The sequence below is a fragment of the Acomys minous genome (assembly GCF_964271855.1).
Source record: "Acomys minous genome assembly, chromosome: 6".
NCBI lineage: Eukaryota > Metazoa > Chordata > Mammalia > Rodentia > Muridae > Acomys > Acomys minous.
Window position 1 is genome coordinate 56,180,624 of NC_140487.1, and position 20,196 is coordinate 56,200,819.

Consider the following 20,196-nt stretch of genomic DNA (forward strand, 5'->3'; position numbering starts at 1 on the left):
GGCCTGTTCCCCTAAACCCCCTTCAGGAAAAGGCAGCCAGACTCATGAGACAGGAGCGTGAGTGAATGGTGCTTTCTTCATCTGAAATCCTCTGCAGACAAGAAAGAATAGCTGCCGCATCGCATCGGAATGAATAGCGAACTGTATATACAAGTGGGAGAATGTGGCTGTGTGTGTGTGTGTGTGTGTGTGTGTGTGTGTGTGTGTGTGTGTGTGTGTGTGTGGTGTGTGTGTGTGGTGTGTAAATTCGCGCGCGCGCGTATGTAAAGGGGTTTAGGGAGATATACTTAGTTGTTCGGATATTCTGAGTCTGTGGGCCTAATTGAAATTGTCCTCTAGGGGCCTGACACAGGGAAGGAAGCTCCCAAATGCAGCCCAAGCTTCCCAGCGAGGATCCTGGGACCCTTGGGCCAGACTCTTCACTGGAACCAAGAAGAAACAACCCTCCTGCCCTTGTTCCCCGTGGGTGGAGGGAGCCAAATCTCGACGAGGCGAAAGCTCCGACGCACCCATCCCTGCAAAGAAAACAGTCCCAGTCCAAGCTAAACTCTCATCTCTGGCCATTCGAGAATTTACCTGACTTGTCCCCAACACCTCAGGTCGCACCCCCAACCGCAGGCTCCCACGGCCCCTCCCAGCCTCCGCGCAGTGCTCTAGTCCCCAGTGAGACTGGAAAAGGGATCGGGGTCCCTGTGTTCCCCGCCCCACCCGACCGAATTCCCCGCCTCCTCCGCGGGTGACTGCTTCGCGGCGGTGCAGTGGGTTCTAGCGCTGGCGCGGAGGACCGCGCGGGCGGCGGCGGGGACAGCGGGCCCAGAGCGCAGCCCGGCTGGAGCCGCCCGCTTTGCATACGCCAGGGGCGGGCCGGGGGCGGGCCAATGGGCGGCCGCCTGGCGCGACCCCGCAGGGCGCGACCCGCCCCCCTCGCTCGGGCCCCGGCCCCGCGCCGCGCGCTCTTCACTTCTTGGGGGCTTTTTAAAACAGCGCCACTGGGGTCTTCTCCATGCGGCTCGGGCTATGACAGCCTCCGTGCTCCTCCACCCCCGTTGGATCGAGCCCACCGTCATGTTCCTCTACGACAACGGCGGCGGCCTGGTGGCCGACGAGCTCAACAAGAACATGGAAGGGGCGGCGGCGGCGGCGGCAGCGGCGGCAGCGGCGGCGGCGGCGGGAGCTGGGGGCGGGGGCTTCCCCCACCCGGCTGCTGCGGCCGCGGGGGGCAACTTCTCGGTGGCCGCAGCCGCCGCTGCCGCCGCCGCCGCCGCGGCCAACCAGTGCCGCAACCTGATGGCGCATCCCGCACCCCTGGCGCCAGGCGCTGCGGCCGCCTACAGCAGCGCGCCGGGGGAGGCGCCCCCGTCCGCCGCCGCCGCCGCCGCTGCCGCTGCTGCCGCCGCCGCCGCCGCGGCTGCCGCGTCGTCGTCGGGAGGGCCGGGGCCCGCGGGACCCGCGGGTGCTGAGGCCGCCAAACAGTGCAGTCCCTGCTCGGCCGCGGCACAGAGCTCGTCGGGACCCGCGGCGCTGCCCTACGGCTACTTCGGTAGCGGCTATTACCCGTGCGCTCGAATGGGCCCGCACCCCAACGCCATCAAGTCGTGTGCGCAGCCCGCCTCGGCCGCCGCCGCCTTCGCCGACAAGTATATGGACACCGCCGGCCCGGCGGCCGAGGAGTTCAGCTCCCGCGCCAAGGAATTTGCCTTCTACCACCAGGGCTACGCAGCCGGGCCTTACCACCACCACCAGCCGGTGCCCGGCTACCTGGATATGCCGGTGGTCCCGGGGCTCGGGGGTCCTGGCGAGTCGCGCCATGAGCCCCTGGGGCTTCCCATGGAAAGCTACCAGCCCTGGGCTCTGCCCAATGGCTGGAACGGCCAAATGTACTGCCCCAAAGAGCAGACGCAGCCTCCCCACCTCTGGAAGTCCACTTTGCCCGGTAAATGGCGCCCCCTTTCCAGCCCCTGTTTTCCGGCTTTTCTCCAGCTTCTCCTCGGCTCGCGCCCCGGGGTCACTTGCGTGTTTCCCACCCCCACCCCCACCCGGGCACTCTCCCTGGCCTGGCTTGCCCTAGCAATTCTGCACCCCTGGGAGCCTGTCCCTGGCTGGCTGGCACTGTCCCGCCGCCCTGCCCTACGTTGAGCTTGCTCTCCTTCCGTGAGGGGTGGCTGGGAGGCAGTTTGTGGGTTCTAAGGGCAGCCCCTTCTCCCTGTGTGCCCCACCCTCCCAAGCCCTTGACACTGACTCCAAGATGAGAAATAGACTTGATCTTGCGCTCACCAATTTGTCCCTGATGGTTCTTTGAAAAAAAAAAAAAAGGCTTCCTTGGAGAAGCATAGTATGTTGGGGCAAGCTGAAAGGAACCAGGCTCTACAGAAGTGTTGTACCCTGTTGAGTGCTAAGGTGAGGACCACTGTACACGCAGGAGATAGCCTTATTGGGGTGGTCACTGATAACCTGAGCGATCCCATTTCAATACACAGCTAACCATACCCCCCTACTAACGCTCCAGGCTTTGGCAGAAGGCCGGATTGTACAGCGCTGGCTCCTGGCAAAGAGCAACCAGGCTTTGCAAGGCCAGCAGCTCAGACTGAGCTGTCGCCTGTGTCCTGGCTCAGGTCGGCTCCCGGAGTAATTTGCCTTCTCCCTTATCTTACAGACGTCGTCTCCCATCCTTCAGATGCCAGCTCCTACAGGAGGGGCAGGAAGAAGCGGGTGCCTTACACTAAGGTGCAGTTGAAAGAACTTGAACGGGAATACGCTACGAACAAATTCATTACCAAGGACAAACGAAGAAGGATATCAGCCACAACGAACCTCTCGGAGAGGCAGGTCACAATCTGGTTCCAGAACAGGAGGGTCAAAGAGAAAAAAGTCATCAATAAGCTGAAGACGACTAGTTAATGGATTAAAAGGTGGAGCAAAGGGCAGCTTGAAGAAACTTAAGGACTCATTTCTTTGCCCAGCTAATATCAATGCTTAATAACAACTGAAGAATCGGAAAGAGAGACACTGACATTTTGCGCTCCTGAGGAGAATCTCTTTCTCTTCAATGGAATCTACAGTTTAAAAACAAAACAAAACAAAACACCTTGAGAAATGGTTAAAAACAACAACAAACAACAACTGCCAGTTCTCCTGACAATCCCACACGACGGTTAAATGACAAACTGTCGTGTCAACTCATCAGCCCCCAAAACACACAATTTCAGATAAATTACGAAGTTACTCAAATCTTGTAAGTATTTATGTGGCCATTATATTTTAGGATACTGTGTTAGGTGGTAACAATCTGAATACTGATTGCAGAAACAGAGGGTTGTTTCAACAGCGCTTTGTCCAGGATCATCCCTTTGCGTGTTGAGTGCCTGCTCAGGTAAACCTTATTGAAATTCCTACCATTGTTCATTCTGGAAAATGTTTCATGTATGGGCTTAGGGTGGGGGGGAAGGCACTGAAATGTTCATCTTGAACTATTGATGAGAAGGGAGAAAGGAGAGAATGCTCATCCAAGGATCAATTGTCTTGATAGTAAATACGGTCAGCTAAACCCCTGAGACTACAAGGGAACCCTGAGTGGGTGATGAACTTCTGCAAATACTTTTCAATTACCCACAATGAACAGGTTGGTGGCATTTGTGTTAACCCACTGTCAGAGGTTGTTTTTTTTTTTTCATACGACTTGTAATTTTTAAAGTGTTTTGATCTCATCAGATGATCCAAAGGATTCATTTATGCCCCATCTCCTGGAAGGTCCCACCATAATATGGATTTAAAAGAAATATACTCTTTCTTTTTAAAAAAAAAATTGGCATTTTCCAATACTTGTTAAATATTTTGCTAGAGACATCATTTTCCTTTTTTAACTTAAAAAAAAAAACTCAAAATGGAAACCCGTTCTCCCAAAATATTTAGATGTCCACATTCTATATTTTAATCTACTAAAGGATTAGTTTTTTTCCTTGTTTATTGTGGTAGGAGACTGCATTAGGAAGTGTAGGGATTCATCTTCACAGCACATTTTAATTAAGCAGTAGTTTCAACCCACACATTCATTTTGTTCATATTCACTATAAATGCTATCTTGTAAATAAAGACATTCAGCACACTGTGAAAATGTATTTGTGCACCTGCTTTTAAAATACTTCTACTAAAAAATGAAAAATTAGATCTGTAGATAGTGGTATTAATTCTGTTAATAAAATAATCACTGCCATTAAAATCTGAAAGAAGCACCCGAGTACTTTTCTATGCGGAACTTGCTTTGCACAAAAAGAAAACAAGCAGGTTTGTCTTATACAAGCCAAGGACCATTATTTTCTATTATTATTCACCCTTTTTTCTAAATATTTTTATGAGAAGGGGAAAAAACCTCACAAAACTAAAAGCCTACAAATGAAAAAACTTCAAGGAGATGAAAGTGTCAGGTACTCTGAAAGGGAAAGAAAGGAAAGGAGGGAGAGAGAGAGTGTGAGTTCCCAGGCTCCCTGTGGAAAATGAAAACCAGTTGTTGAGTATCAGCAGTGCCTAGACTGTCGTATTTTAAAATCTGCCCTTAAGTCTGCATGTGACTGAAAGGACAGGTTTTTGGTATTTGTTGAAATGACAGGACTAGGAAAGGCCTTAAACCTTGACCTTGACGGAAAAAAAGACAATTTGTGACCTTGACTTTTGACAGCTCATGAATTGGCCTGAGCCTGATTCGTAGATCAAGGGCGCCACCTGGTGTTGACAAGCTTCCTTGTAATTCTTCAGCTTCAAGGGAAGTGAGCTCTCTTACCTCCTTGATTTCTTTCAGAGATTTAGTACTCATTTTTTTTTTTTTTTTGGCTCCCAAAGGAGATTTGAATATATGTAAATTATACATGTGCTTGTATATATGTTAATATATAATATATGTTTATAAGTGTATATATTTGCATATCAGTGTTTGTGTGCCTGTGTATATGATTGTAGAATTTGTACAGATATAGTATTATTGATTGCTGATGACTGAAGACACTGTAATTTAAGGTGATTTCTATAGCTGAAGTACAGAAGCTCCTTACGTGGTGAATTTTGATTCCTTTTTTAAAATGGCTAATTTCAATTTGCCCTCACACCATCTTGCTGTGTGCATCAGATTTCTGTGGATCTGTCTTTAAGCTGTACATGTTTGTTACAGTCCAGGAGGTGTTCTTAAATAACCATTCTTTCCCGGCCCTAACCCTTCAAGGTGGTCTGTGACCTTAATTAGAACTATCTTGGACTCTTTACGGCAAATAAAAAGTTTCACATACCTTCCTAACTCTAGAGTTCTAGAGTTACCTTTCAGAAACTCAAAGAAATCCACCTCTTTGAGAAGTCAGTAGGAAAACTTAAATATATTTCATCTACAAAGTGGTCACAGGGCGGATGCAGAAGGGAAATTGTCCTGGACAGCTGAACGTTGAGTTTTGCTCCAGGGTGGTGTGCAATCTTATACCTGATGTTTGACGAGCTACCATTTGATTTGTGGGAGAAATAAATATACTTAATATTATTAACAACCACCATCAAAACTATATTAACAATCAATATTATAGCTACTGTTTATTGACCCCTAACAACTCAAGAGATGTTGCGTTCAGAGTCATAAATAATACAGTATGTTTATGTGTTTAATATACATGTAGGACAATATGGGGTGTTTTTTTTTTGTCAATTCCTTTGTGTACACACGTATATTAAAATGTTGACAGAACCAGAAGTTTTGAAGTTTGAAATTTCAGGTGAAGATTAATTTTATCTTTATGTTAGAGGAAAATAATAGTGAATGGGAGAAGTGGATTCATCATTTGGTGGGAAATACGATTGGACAATTATAATACCAGATGATGGACGCCTCTCCAGCCTGAAGACTTATAAAGAAGAGCTTCTTTGTATCTTTATAGATGAAGAATTACAGGAAGAATATAAAGCTGTTTCAACAAAGAATGGTCCTGAAGCAGACATGTCATATGGTCTGGTAAAGTGCCATAATAATTTTGCTACCCTGAGGATTTGTCAACCATTTGTGGAAACAAATGAAAAAATTTGCTTCAGGCCCACCACCCTGCACCTTGGGTTACAACCTATTTCCAAGTGAACTGCCATCAAGCTTATGTTAATGACTTCTCCAAAATGGTTAAAGTATTGGAAATTCCCCCCTTCGAGTTGGATGAAATGCTGTTTATGAACTGCTCCAAAGAGGACTCTTCTGTTCAAGGGAGATATTTTTCTTTAGATGTAAGAAATCTTCTGAGCCTAAGGCCCAGGAAAGAGGCCAACAGCAGCTCTGCAGATGGAATACTGCCCCTCTATTGCAGCAGTTCTGGGTAAAGTCTCTCTCTCTCTCTCTCTCTCTCTCTCTCTCTCTCTCTCTCTCTCCTTTCCCTCCTCCCAAGATGTCAGGATACCCCCTTTCTTTTTAGTTCTGAAATAGTTGTAGATAGTGCCAGGCTCACCTAACTCCCCTTTTATTTAAAATGGCCATGGATTACCAGATTAGTTGAGGTGGCTATGGGTTATAATGACTTCTTAGGTTTTTTTTTTTATTGTTATGGTTGTTGTTCTATTTTTATTTTATTTTTGAGATAGAGCTTTTCTGCCCTGGAACTTGCTCTGTAGACCATGCTAGCCTCAAACTCAGAAACTCACCTGCTTCTTTGTTTCTTAGAGTGCTGGCAGTGTGCTGGGACCATGCCTGGAGACTTCTTAGTTTTTAAATAGCAACCAGGCAAAAATCTGTAGAACAAAGACTGTCAGGGGGGAACATTGGCCTCTTCCTGAAAAAAGCAGGCACGGTAAGAGCAGACACTGATCCGTACTGATCCATGAATAGTAATGTTGAAAACCTCATTCAACTATTTTTCTAAAAAAAAAATTCTTGAATTAAAAAAATATAAATATGGGACTTGAAAAGACGACCTTTTCCATCTGCTCCCAATACTGTCAGATTTATTAAGTAACTTTAAGCGGACGCTTGTAAAACGTCACTATGCATTTCACTAAGTATTTACGCCTGATGCCGAGCTAACGCCATTAAAAAAAAAATAACGTAAGATTTTTAAAAACAAACAAACAAACGTAGGGACAAAAGGAGGAAGTATTCATTTTAAAATACTCAATCTAATTTAAATGGTCTGTCAGAGAAGTCACCCGAAGGCAGTGCAATTCAGCCGAGGATGCGGTATTTGTGTGTGAGCAACAGCCAGACACTATAGATAAGTACACATTGCTGATGCTGAGTGTTTGGGTGGGTGAATTCCCGGGTTTAGTGGCTGTGAGGAAGGTTGTCCGGGACTACTAATCTCCTGATGGGGGTTCATTGGCGCCCTTCTGCGCTTGTGAACCTCGTCTGAAGAGACGCTAGGGGATTGCTGATTTATGCGCATTCCTTTAAACGTGATCGAATGCGTGTCAGCAGCCCAAGACCTGGAGAATCAGAGAACTGTGCAGTGAGTTGCTTGCATCCCATTTTTCATAAGCAAAGATGCGGCCTTATCCAAAAGGCCTGAGGAGATTTATGCCTGCCTGGGATTCAGACAGGCATACTAATTAAGTTTTCTTCTGCCCGGCCGCCGGGTAAATAAAATCTGGCTTCGTTTTTGGTTTTTTTGTTTTGTTTTGTTTTGTTTGTTTTTTTATGAAAATGACCGCTCAGTCTTCACGCATCTATCTAGAGCCGACGAATGCTTGAGAGGTGCCTGCTATTTAAAATGTTATTATAAAAGAAAGGTGATGCTTGCTCAGAAAAATTCCAGCGAGAAAGCAGCCAAGGTCTCGCCACAGTCCATTTCGTGTCTATCCGGCTCTGCTGCAGAACTGAACCCGCACGGCAGAAATAATTCCACCGGTGTCTAAGATCTTCAAACTTCTGTGAGCCATCGAGAGGCGCAGGGACTGCCCAGGTGCAAGGGTGTGGACAAATGAGAGCAGAGCCTCCTTGGACTCAGAGGGCTACCCGGCGTCGTGCTTGTTGGGGACAGTCGCTTCCCCAAACCCCCTGTGTGGCGAAGGACACCCCAGCTTAAGATGGAGGCCCAAACCTTGCCGGCCCATCCAGCGCCCACGGCATGAGGGCGGCAGGCAGAAGAGAGGACCGCAGCGGAGGTCGCCGTGGTGGGATCAGCAGTTGGTGCCGCGTGGGCACAGGAGGGCCGCGGACACGCGCTGTGAGCCACCCGGAGTTGCAGGCTGACGTCACCGCAGGCCTCGCAGGCCTCGCCCGGCTGCAGGCACACTTTGCGGAGGACAGGCAACCGAGGCGAAGGTTTTGTAAGGGTGCTCCCTTCTCCGCCCCGCCCCTCCGTCCCCAGGAGAATAATCGGGTATTTAATCTCCCCAGGTCTTAATTCTTGGCAGCGTGGAAGGTGATTTTGCAACGGGAAATAAAACTTGACAGGAGCATTTTCTCGAAAGGGGGTTTTGAGACTGGCTAAAAAGAAACCGTGTTTTGCTGTCTCCCCAACACTTCCGCCTTAGGAGCTCGGAGCTGAGCGCGGGATGAACCCCGGGGAGCCCCGCGCGAGCTCCACCTGGTCAGGGATGCAGCCTCGGGATGTGCGGTCCCTCAGCATCTGACGCCCTAAGTTTAGGACCCGGCGCTCGGGAGCTTAGCACCGCCCGGGCCTGCCTGGCACTGAGTAACACCCAGGCGCTGGCCGGTGGAGAGAGGAGGGGGCCTTTGGGAAGCCCAGTTTAGCGCCCTGGGGCGGGGGTGGGGGATGGGGGTTAGGTAGGTTGTGTAAGCCGTGCTTGAGGCTTTGTTTGCTGGCTAAGAGCCTGTGTTCAGGCAGGAAACACAAGGTAGAATTGGGGGAAAGAGGCCCAGCGTGCGTGGGTTGTCTGGGCTGCTATTGGTGGCAGAGGCTGGAGACAGCCGAGTCCTCCTCCCGCTCCATACGGCTCTTTGCAGGCACCGTAAAGGTCAAGTCCTCGGCGCCACTGCCTTCTTCACGGTCAGGGCCGCCTGAGATAGAAGCCGCACGGTTTGCAGAAAGGCACAGGGCTCGTTATTGGTCAGGCCATCACTCTTGCTGCAAGTGGGTTCTGGCCCTGGTAACCTACCTTGAGCACGGATTCTTGTTTTTCAGTTCCCTTGTTCCGCATGCATCCTCCTTTGAAAGGAGTCTTTGAAGCTGGGGATAGCACAAGCTGTGCCTTCATTCTGGAAGGGCAGAAATTGCCCCAGTGTGGGCGATTTCTGAGCCCGTAGAGGCCTAACCAGGGGCAAGAGGGAGCTTATACACTTCCAGAATAGACGTGACTGAATGGAAGTTCTGGTCAGATAGGAACAGGGGCTCAGCCGGCTTGGCGTCTGGCAATCGGTTATGGGAATAAAGATCCTGCTGGGGTCGGCCAGTCCAGACTCAGGGGTTTTCAGGCTTTTGGGTGAGACCCTTTGCTGAAATCTACTTTAAAGGAGATAGACTATGCCACTGTAAAAACCCGTTGACTCCGGCCCCACCCCCAACCCCTTACTGTGTTCTACGGGGGGGGGGGGGGGGAGGGCAGAGAATTCCTCTATGTCTGCTTGCAGTAGGTCAAAGCCGGGCTGTCCGCCCCCCACCCCCACCCCAGAGCTGTAGTAAAGAGATACATCAGGAAGGCTAGCATGGAATAGGTACCATGGCAGAACTGCCTAGACCGGTGAATGGAGGTCTCCCAGTACAAGGCTCCTAGTGCAAGGCCAGATGGACACAGGCGCTTCTTGAATTTCGAATGTAGCCTGCCACCAGCCATGAGCAGAACTGGAGCTGTTTTAGGAGACATTTGGAATTTAAGGCCTGGGGATGTCTTCAGCGCCTCAATCTAGGCACTGAGCCCAAAGACCAGAGCCACCTTTCTGGTGGCGCTGCGCTCCTTTGTCCTCTTTACTGCAGACGTATACTCAGCCGAGGAAACCCCCGGTTAGGCCGAAGCTGCTGCGGGGGGTGGGGGTGGGGTGGGGCGAGGTGGGGGTGGGGTGGGGCATGAGAACGAATAGGAAAAAAGGCAGGTACTGAGAACCGGGGTTTCACCTCTCAAAGTTGTCCTCACCCTACTCTATAAGAGAAATAAATAAAATCTTAGCTCTAATGAGTCAGCAACCATAAGCATAAAAATAGTTCTCAAATAAACCCTCCCTTCTCCCATCAACTTGAAACTCACTAAACTAAATGATAACCAGATTGTTTGGGTGCTTGAGCCCCTAAGCTGAGCTCGGTGCTCCACCCTCCAGTGGCCAGACGAAGGATATGGACTTGCCCAGATGTTTAGTGGACCCACTAGTCAGGCTATGAATCAACTGTTGAGGTCAAGTTCAAGGATTACCTGTTCTCTTGAGCAGGTAAGCCAGCTCAGGGAAGGGTTGGTACCTTGACAAAGACACAAGTTAACTCCAGTCTGCACCTAGTAGTGATAAAGGTGATCACCTAATATTTTGTCTAAGTATGAATGCAATGGGTTGGCCATAATCGGCCAGTAAGCTATTCTCTGAGAACAACCCATCTCCTTAGCTCATCCTGGAGGAAAGACATACTCCAAAGACACCTCCTACTTTGAAAGACAGAGTACTTTAAACGGAGGCCATTGGGAACATTGGGAAGAGTTTTGTAGTTGTTTCACCAATTCCCCTTACCAGTCAGCTCTCACACCTGCGTAAAATATGGCCACCAGATTAGCGCTAGCTTTCAGTTTAGCTTTATAAACATAGTGCAATAATTTGGGACAAAGGAAAGAAGGGCTCATGCCAGCAACAAGAGGCAAAATTGAGAGCAAGATCTGGTCACTCTGGTGGGTCCAACCCATCCCAGACCAGCTAGCTCTTGTGATTACTCAGAGTGGGAAAAGAAAGAGATGGGCTCAGAAAAGAAGCAAATGTTCCTGGGGGAAGATGGGAGGGAGGATGCTGTGCTTAGGATGGGGACTCATTGAAAAGGGGAGGAAATCCAGTTCAGGTCTCTGGTGGAGGCCCAAACTGGAAGGGTCAGGAACCCATAGAAACCCTTTCTTTAAACCCGAGGAAGAGGTTCCTTCCAGGGACAATTCAACACCTCAGCTCTTGCCCAACCAAGGGGAGACATCGGAAAAGGCGGGAGAAAGGCTAGCTGGGAAGAGGCGAGAAGGGGGACAGGCCACCCATCAGGAGCTGCCTGGGGACAAGAGACGCTGGAGAGTGGGGGTAGTTTAGTTAGACACCCACACTGTGGATCACATGCTGAGACTTCCAGGAACCGCTCCTCTAGGGATTTCAGAGTCCCCAAGTTAGAGACACCTGGCAGCTACTGCCTCCCAAGCCAGCCCGGCAGACAGAGAAGGCAGCAGCTTTTCCAGTTCATTCTAGGATGCCCAGAGTCTAGAAGTGCTCTTGGTTGTCCATATATCTGTTCTCCCTTGAAGTGGCATAGTACTATGTGGCCTATCAAGTGACACTGCTAGCAGCTCAAGTCTCTTGAATGACTGCGTTCGAAATATGCCTGGCACAGGCACGGAGGCTAAGAGGCAGTACATTGCCTTTCTACAAAATGACTCCTCCAAAACTACAGACATCCTAGGCAGCTTTCCCCATGCTCTCCCATTACTGCCCATACTTCTCCAACTGCAAGAAAAAGCAGATTCAGCAGAGGCACCTAAACACATTTTATTCTGATATTCTACCTCGGAAGGAGAATGCAGCGCCAGGTACCTTAACCTACCTCCCTCCCTCCCTCCCTCCTAGGTGCATTTAGCCCGACACCGAAGGGCTGGAGGAAAACAGCAGCCTCTGTGGACATTAACATGCCCTCCACCCTTTAGGACCAAATCAGAAGAAAAGGCTTGGTTTGTTTTGCTGATCAAACCCCCTTCTTGGCCTTTCAGCTCGACAGGGCTAACTCGTTGGCTACCTCCAAACGATGCGCCGCCGCCGAAGGCCAGGAACCTTCCCCAGGCCCTAAGGAGGTCTGCCTAGACCTTAAAGTTGGGGGAAAACAAGAGGAGATTGCACGGGCTCCCTCCCTTCTTTAGAGACACACACGCACCGTCAGGCCGCGGCCACTTCCTGCCTTTGTTTTTCTTCCTCCAAACATTTTTGGCCTCTTGCATTAGCCGCCATAGGGATCCGGGTTGACGATTAAAGGAATTAAACGTTGAAGAGTGTTTTCTGAAGACAGCCCCCGCGCTGCGGAGTTCTTGAGAAAGAACAGTTCCCGGGGAAACAAATGTCCAGGGCCAATGTCATAGCCTTGCCCGCAGCCTCCTCTTCCAGGAATGGAACTCGGACTTGGCCTTCTGGTGTGATCCTACCCCTAGTCGGGTCTTCCCTAGATCCTCGTGGGCTGAGATCGACCTTCGGCCTCCTGCAAAGCCAAAGAGTCAGTTAGGCTCAGAGCAAAGTGAAAACGAAGGACCCGCAGCACCACCTCCCTTTCTTCACCCAGATTTGGTCCGAACCTCAGGGCAGCTCCCGCCTTGTACCCCAATACCAGTTTAAAGAACATTCGCACTAACAGTGCCAAGCAGGACAGGATTAGGCAAAGCTGCTACTATTGAGCACCCTCAGGGATCTGAGCATCCCACTTCGTGTCTCTGCTTAGAGAACTAAAGGCAACCGGCAGCTCCAGGCTTTTTCCCTTCTGTTGCTTTCTCCCTGTCCATCTTCACCGCAGCGCCCCCACACGCTCCCTTCGAGGATGAAAATCCCTCTGGGCACCCTTCTTCTGTACAGCTCTGCCAATGGCTCATGGAGCACCTCTCCTTTTCCCGCTCCCCCCCCCCCCTTTCCTCGAGAATTTGTCTTGTCTCCTGCTGACACTCATGGGATACAGACCTGTGGGCTCCCATTCAATTAACCCTCCCTGAGAACCTAGTAAGCACTGGTTGTGCGGAACGCTGCACAGTGCCACACCGACCTTTCTGCGGGTACCCCTTCCCCCGGCATCCTGGAAAGACAAGCTAATTATGGGAAAAGCTGCCTTGTAGTCAGGGGAGGCAGCCTGGGCCTGTCCCCCTGCGGCTGGGCCACCTCGGCCCCACTGCTCAGGCACAAGCTGAAGTTGACTGCCAAAACTGCTATAAAACCGCAGGTCTGTCTAGAACTGTTTTTCGGTTCTCCTAGACGCCCCCGGGTTCAATTATGGTCTTAAAAGCCCTAATACAAGTGCAAGAATTTGTTTGCCTTCACCCAGGGGCGGGGCGAGCCCTGCAATGGTGGCGCCTTTGTTATGGCAAAGTCACTGAAACCCTTCATGCATTCCTTTTGTTCCAGGGTAAGGGTGTTGAGGACTGGGTGGGCTGCTGGACGAAAGTTTGAGGTAGCAAAAATCAACCCAGGAAACTGCTCAAATGCTGCAGTTTGCAACCTCACCTCCCTTTTGTATTCGGTCTCCAGAAAGATACTGTGAAGAAGACAAAAATTTTGCCTCCTTGGTGGAAGTAGTTTTTGTTGTTGTTGTTTTGGTTTTGGTTTTTCTGCAGGACCATCCTGTAGTTGCGATCCTCAGCTTTAGAAAGCCTGAAGCTACCCTTCCCCAACAACCTCCTAGATCTCCCCACTCACACCGCTACAGTCGTCTATGAAGCCACAGTGGACAAATATGTCAAGCTGAAGATGCACAAATAATTTCAAGCTCAGCTCTCAGGGATTTCAAGGGGCATGAAAGTTCCTGCAGCAAATCCTGAATAAAGAGTTCATTAAACCAATGTGTCCGGGTAGCTTGATTTGTGATAAGCAACCCTTGTAAAGGGAGGGGGGTTGGAGCCACATAAACATTAATGCTAATAAATTAGTTTACTCCACTACACAGTAATTACTTGATATTATTGATATTTACAGTGGGCATTCAAATGCAATGGTGGGTCATTATTTGGAGAAAATACATAATGAGAATAGTTCTTTTCCAGAGCAATACAAGATTAAATTTGTTATTGAGTCAGTTACAGTCAGCTCAGCAATAAATAAATAAATCGATGTTGACACTTAAATACCAAAGATCTTAGCGTTTATACTCTAAATCTCCTCAAGATATGTAAATACCTTTCGCTATTTCCTGGATGAGGAAAGGGGAAAAGGTTTTCGTTTTTTCAGTTTTGACTTTAGTGACACCTGAGAACCTTCTTCTAAGAGGGGAACTGTGGAGAGCCCCCAGGGTCTGGGACCCCATCTCTGCTCTGGCCATGCCTTGTTGCCCTGTGCCTCTTTTTTTCTTTCATTTACCCCCCAAAACTTCTTTGGTCTTGCAGACTGACAGTCGTTATTTTGTCTTCTTAATCCCCGTTTCCTCCTCTGTAGAAAGCTAAATTCAACCTAGTAGTTATGGCCTCTTTAGCATTATCTATCTATACAGCAAGCCTTGCCTTTTCAAGACATCTGTATGGCCCAAGGTGCAGGCAGCTAGGAGAGCACCTCTCTCTTTCCTTCGGCGTTATGCTTCTCCTGTGGGCTAACTAACAAGACTGATGGGAGCTGTCTGAATTTCTGCCTTGAATATCCCTTGCTTTCACTCTTGGGCTTTGCAAGGAGGAAGAGACGGGTTACTCCTTTCTTAGCCAGGGATCCTTGGGCCGTTACTCCCTCATGGCCACCCTCCATTTCCCTCATAGCTCTGAAGTGCAGCACGCAGCCTAGCGGGGCCCCCTCCCCCCCCCAAAAGGTGCAGCATACCCAGGAGAAGGCTCCTCGGATGTCAGCGCCTCTAAAACAGCCCAAGGTTCGCCTCAATTGCATGGCTTCCCGATTCGTCAGCTTCAGCAGACCAGACAGCTTGCGGACCGGCGAGCAGAAGTGCCTCTGACTCTGCGGAGCCACTCCAAACCCCTACAGGCAGCGGGGGAGAAGGGGTTCCTTCAAGGGCAGGGTGTGGGGTGAGGAAGTAAGGAGAAAGATACGGAGAAGGTGGAACCCGGGTAAGGCGAAGGCCCTTCCGGACCGCGCGGATTATTGACAAAACCGCGGAGGAAAGCCTCTTGGCCTGTTGGCGGTTTGGGGACGGAAGGCACTAAAGCGCTTCGGAAGTGACCATGAATGAGAGCGTGTAATCAAGTCACCGTGCAAATCAGACAAGCCACGAGGCCGGCACATCCAGGGCTGCGAAGCCTGGCCTCAAATGGGGTACAGCCGGGGTCTGAGAGGCTGAGATGCTTCCCAGAGCAAACCTGTGGGAGGGGGGTTGCAAAGAAGGTGCTGGACTTAAGCCTTCGGATAACAGATTCCGAGACGTGTAGCCACACAATTCCGGGCTTTCACCTGGCCACCCCCAGCCCAGAGCAACCCTCACCCACCGGGGAGTGGGGAGAAGGAGTCAGGAGTTGCTCCCTCGCCGCACTCAGCACACCCGTGGACCGGGACCATGTAGCTGAGCAAAGGAGAGCTGCTTGGGGGCGCACCCCAGCCTTTCTGCTCGCGGGGAGCCCCCCCCCCCGCCCCCAGCCAACATGAGTTACACCGGCGATTACTTGCTTTCGGTGAGAACACCGAGTGACGATCTGTTGCTTCCCCTGAGGTGGCTACAAAGAAAGGAAGCTGGGGAGGGAGGGGAGGGGGGGAAAAAGAAAGGGAGGGGGTTAAAAAAAAAAAAAAGAAAGAAAGCCGGGACTAGCTCGCAGCTTGTCAATTTCAACATCGGGTCACATGACCAGCACCTCCCTGCTAAGGATGGGGATAGATTTCCACGTCAGCTTACGTCTCCAAATTTCTACTTCACGGATCCGCTTCAAAGAGGCAGCTGCAGTGGAGAATCATGTTAAGCTCGGCTACTGCGGAGAGCCCAAGGTAGCCCAATGATGGATTTTGATGAGCGTGGTCCCTGCTCCTCTAACATGTATTTGCCAAGTTGTACTTACTACGTCTCGGGTCCAGATTTCTCCAGCCTCCCTTCTTTTTTGCCCCAGACCCCGTCTTCGCGCCCAATGACATACTCCTACTCCTCCAACCTGCCCCAGGTCCAACCCGTGCGCGAAGTGACCTTCAGAGAGTACGCCATTGAGCCCGCCACTAAATGGCACCCCCGCGGCAATCTGGCCCACTGCTACTCCGCGGAGGAGCTCGTGCACAGAGACTGTCTGCAGGCGCCCAGCGCGGCCGGCGTGCCTGGCGACGTGCTGGCCAAGAGCTCGGCCAACGTCTACCACCACCCCACCCCCGCCGTCTCGTCCAATTTCTATAGCACGGTGGGCAGGAACGGCGTTCTGCCACAGGCTTTCGACCAGTTTTTTGAGACGGCCTACGGCACCCCGGAAAATCTCGCTTCCTCCGACTACCCCGGGGACAAGAGCGCCGAGAAAGGGCCCCCAGCGACAGCTGCGACCTCCGCTGCGGCGGTGGCGGCGGCGGCCACTGGCGCGCCGGCAACTTCAAGTTCGGAAGGCGGCGGCAGCTGTCGGGAGGCGGCAGAGGAGAAGGAGCGGCGGCGGCGACCGGAGAGCAGCAGCAGCCCCGAGTCGTCTTCCGGCCACACTGAGGACAAGGCCGGCGGCTCCGGTGCGTATAAAGGCAGCGCCCAGCGCTTTATGAAAGGGGAGTTGGGAATCTAGCGCAGCACCGCTGTTAAATTTTTATATGCTGTTTTATAAGCATATAAGGTTTATGAAGGGCCTTTAGGTTTCCCCCAACAAAACTTTGTTATAAAAGGAGGGATCACGTGGCGAGTGCTGAAATTGGCCGTGAAATACCCACCGGCCAAAGCGTGCCTGAAAAAAAAAATACAACTCCCCTTTTTCCCTTTTTCCCTTCTCAGCTCCCAAACCCAACAGCACGATCCCGCTCGAGGCCAGCTCCAGGCTGGGGAGCCGGAGGTGGGCGCCTGTAAATTCCCCCTACAAGGGCTTCAGGAGCCTTTGATAGCGAGGTAATCCGGAGATTTTTATAAAAGCCATGTGTTGCGGCGGGACTCCAGTCCCGGCTGGGATTCAAAGGCATTGCTGTTTAACGATGGCGCTAGGAGCGCATTTAACAGATAAAGTAGCCCGCTTAGCTCGAGCAATATATTAAAAGAAACAAATTAACCTAAAGTTGGCCTTTTTGTCCAAAGGAAGCCATTTTCCTCTGGCGCGGTAGCAATTACGTGCCGCCTTCTGTTATTCACAATTGTTATTAAATCAGTCAAAAGCAATGGTGTGTGTGTGTGTGTGTGTGTGTGTGTGTGTGTGTGTTTAAAGAGGGGGTGAACAAATAGCTCCTGCCTGAGACTTATGAAAGCCTCTCTTCGCTCTACCCTCCCTAAAATAGCATCCCTGGCCCGCTGAGGGTCCTCTGGCTGTGTGGTGGCGGTGAGAGCTGAGAGAAGGCCCTGGGTAGGGGTTTTCCTCTGCCACCTCCCACCTTGAGAGAGCTGGGAGGCTAGAGGAAGAAGCGAGAGCTGGTGATCTGGTGATCAGGAGTCAGGCTGACAAAGACCCCGCAGCCGCCCCAGATGTTAAGGAGGGCTAAATCATGGCTGCAGCCGGCAAAGCCTGGGGCCAGGATGCATGCCTTTACTGCCTCAGGAACAGGCGGCCCAGGTGCTGAAGGTGAAATGTCTTCGGGGCAGGCCGCTGTTTGTTTAGTCTGGCGGGACTAGGCAAAGCCCGCAACCCCCACTTGCCTGCTTTCAAAGCGCTCCAGCCAGCGCAAACTCGCCTGTTGCTGTGGGGAGCCCTCCTCTCTGCTCAAGGGGCAGCCTGAGTCCTTTCCCTGGGGGCCTATCTAGGGAGCTGGCTTTTATCTGAAGCTGGCTCCGACTGCAAGTAGTCCCTGACCAGCAATAGGAGCCTGAAGGCCGGGGCCTGGAAAGACTTTGAAGGGGCCTGGATTGGGTCTTCAGTCCCTGGAGCCAGACTTTTTTCTCCACTGGGGGTCCTGGGGTTACTGGGGAGGGTGGCAGCCTCTATTCCTCCCCCCCCCCTTGCTCACTCTTTACCTCTCTCCCTCCTTAGGTGGCCAACGCACCCGCAAAAAGCGCTGCCCTTATACCAAGTACCAGATCCGGGAGCTGGAGCGAGAGTTCTTCTTCAGCGTCTACATCAACAAAGAAAAGCGCCTGCAACTGTCCCGCATGCTCAACCTCACCGACCGTCAAGTCAAAATCTGGTTTCAGAACAGAAGAATGAAGGAAAAAAAGATTAACAGAGACCGGCTACAATACTACTCCGCTAACCCACTTCTCTAAGGCTCAGGCCTACTGGAATTGGGAGGGGGGTCTTCTTCATACATTTGAAATAATATGCAGATTTTGCCCTTGACAAGGTCAAGCCACATAGTGACTTGGGAAAAAAAAGGGGGGGGTGATGTAGGAGAGAGGGGAGGCTTCCTTTGCAGAGATAGCCCAATGGGAAGGAGCCTGACACTCTCTCTTGGTTCAGATCTCAACAGCTCAACTTCCTATTAATTGGATTCTAAGAGTTGTGAATCAGCAGAATGGATGGTTTGGGACCCCTGGTGGTTCACTCGTGGAGCCTTCAGAAGCTTTAGGCTGGGTGTGGTCACTGGGGATTGGGTCCCTGCCAAGACCCTTGGAGGCCACCCCACCCCCCCTTAGGACCCTCTGCACAGAGCCTGCCCACCCTCAGGTCTCCTAAGTGGAGAAGTTGTGAGCTCTCCAAGGCTAGCTCAGCTGGGCGACAGGGGTAGGAAGAAAGGGGGGGGGTGGTTCCTAGATATCCAGAAGTGGGCTTGCTTTCCAAAGGTAATGTGAAAGGACAGTTGGACTAAAAGGTGGGCTGTGAAATGGGAGAAAGCTGGAGGTCCTGGAAGAAAGAGAAATCTATCCAGACGACGCTAATACTTTTCCATACCCTCCTAGCTACCAACTGACCTGTACCCAGGCCTGAGCTCCTGGCAGCCACCTTCTGCAGCCCACCTGGATTTTCTGCCTCCCAATGGTGGTGATGGGTTTCACCCAAGCCCAAAGTTTGATCTTAGAGCTGACTATCCCTCCCCTCCCCACCCCCGGGGTTGAAGACATTGACAAATCCAGAGGCTGTGCTGGTTGCTGCTGGCCCCTCAATCTCTACAGGAAATGCCTGTGGAGTGCTACAGTTTGGCAGTCTCCGCCACATTAAGGGAACTTGGATTGTGTGTGTGTGTGTGTGTGTGTGTGTGTGTGTGTGTGTGTGTGTGGCAGCAGAGCAACAGGCCTGGCCAGTGAGTGGGTCCTTGGCTTTGGCTGTGAGAGGCTAAAGTCTCCCCACTTCCAACCCCTCATTCCTACACTGCACTCTGCTCTTGTTGACTCAGAACTGAGCTTGGAAGCTTCTGGCAATCTTCTAAGAGCCAGAGAGTGATTTGGAATTATTTTAAAAGATAAATATTATATTATATATATATTTCCCCAAAGGAACCAAAGCGAATTTTAAGATGCAATGTAGGGGGGGTGGGGATAATAAAAATATTTAAAGGCTCTATCTGTTTACAGTGTTCCAAGGTTAAACTCGCTCACTGCTAGAAATATTTGAATGTATGCTTCATACAGGGATGGTGTTCAAAAGACTTGTAAATAAAGAAACCATAACCTAGTGTGTTTCAATATTCCTTCTCCCTCCCCATTGTTGATTTCTTTGAGAGTGCTGGAGAGAGGAGAGAGAGAGAGAGAGAGAGAGAGAGAGAGAGAGAGAGAGAGAGAGAGAGAGAAGTGGGAAGGATGTTGGGGATGGTCTTTTTTTGTTGTTTTGTTTTATTTATTTATTTATTTATTTATTTATTTATTTTTGTTGTTGTTGTTAGCCTAGCATTTAACGGCTAAGCCATCTTTCCAGCCTGGGGATGGTCTTTTTAATATCCTACAATATTGTAACACTTGGAAAGGGTTGGCATGCTGGAAGCCAGCCTACTAAGACCTAAGAACATCCTCTGAGGAGCCGGGTGCTCTCCAAGGATATTTCTTCCGCCTCCTGTGCTAAGAACTCCCTGGTGGCTCTGTAAGGAGTGCCTTCAGCCAGTTCTTACCCACCATACATTTCTCATGTGTCTTAACAAGGACACAAACAGTAGAACACACGAAAAATAAAACAGATAGAAATTTGAGTGTTGGGTCCTAGTGTCACATTTCTCTTCCGGTTTGCCTTTTCCTGCCAAATGTCTCCCCTCAGCTAGCATCCTTTTACTAGCAAAACACGGGTGAGTTACCAGGCCTCTGAGAGGTGTGCATGGAGGTGATAGAATTAGGACTGAGCTACAACAGAGGCTAAGCATAGGAAGCCGAGGCTATATGTCCTTGTGGAAAGCATCATATTAGGGATGGGATATGTCAGGGCCTAGTGTGTGAGACT

General features: G+C 50.5%; 2 protein-coding genes and 1 long non-coding RNA gene across 5 annotated transcripts; 2 read left to right on the forward strand and 1 right to left on the reverse strand.

Moving 5' to 3' along the window:
• Positions 1–914: 914 nt before the first annotated feature.
• Positions 915–8,414, forward strand: HOXA13 (homeobox A13). The gene is made up of 2 exons (XM_084785499.1): positions 915–1,933; positions 2,654–8,414. Exons 1-2 carry the CDS (start codon positions 1,018–1,020, stop codon positions 2,896–2,898), a joined length of 1,161 nt encoding a protein of 386 aa, XP_084641625.1. The 5' UTR covers positions 915–1,017; the 3' UTR covers positions 2,899–8,414.
• Positions 8,415–10,564: 2,150 nt separating this feature from the next.
• LOC311599958 lies at positions 10,565–15,922 on the reverse strand. Of its 3 annotated transcripts, XR_014780074.1 has the most exons (4): positions 15,796–15,922; positions 15,636–15,677; positions 14,618–15,475; positions 10,569–12,314 (listed from the first exon to the last, which is right to left on the reverse strand). It is a non-coding gene; the product is annotated as an uncharacterized lncRNA (long non-coding RNA). The 3 variants fall into 3 exon arrangements; XR_014780073.1 differs by having other exon boundaries at positions 10,565–12,314; positions 14,618–15,677; XR_014780075.1 differs by lacking the exons at positions 15,636–15,677; positions 15,796–15,922 and having other exon boundaries at positions 10,578–12,314; positions 14,618–15,108; positions 15,235–15,368.
• Positions 15,723–19,443, forward strand: HOXA11 (homeobox A11). The gene is made up of 2 exons (XM_084786101.1): positions 15,723–16,432; positions 17,866–19,443. Exons 1-2 carry the CDS (start codon positions 15,733–15,735, stop codon positions 18,096–18,098), a joined length of 933 nt encoding a protein of 310 aa, XP_084642227.1. The 5' UTR covers positions 15,723–15,732; the 3' UTR covers positions 18,099–19,443.
• The last annotated feature ends 753 nt before the right edge of the window (positions 19,444–20,196 follow it).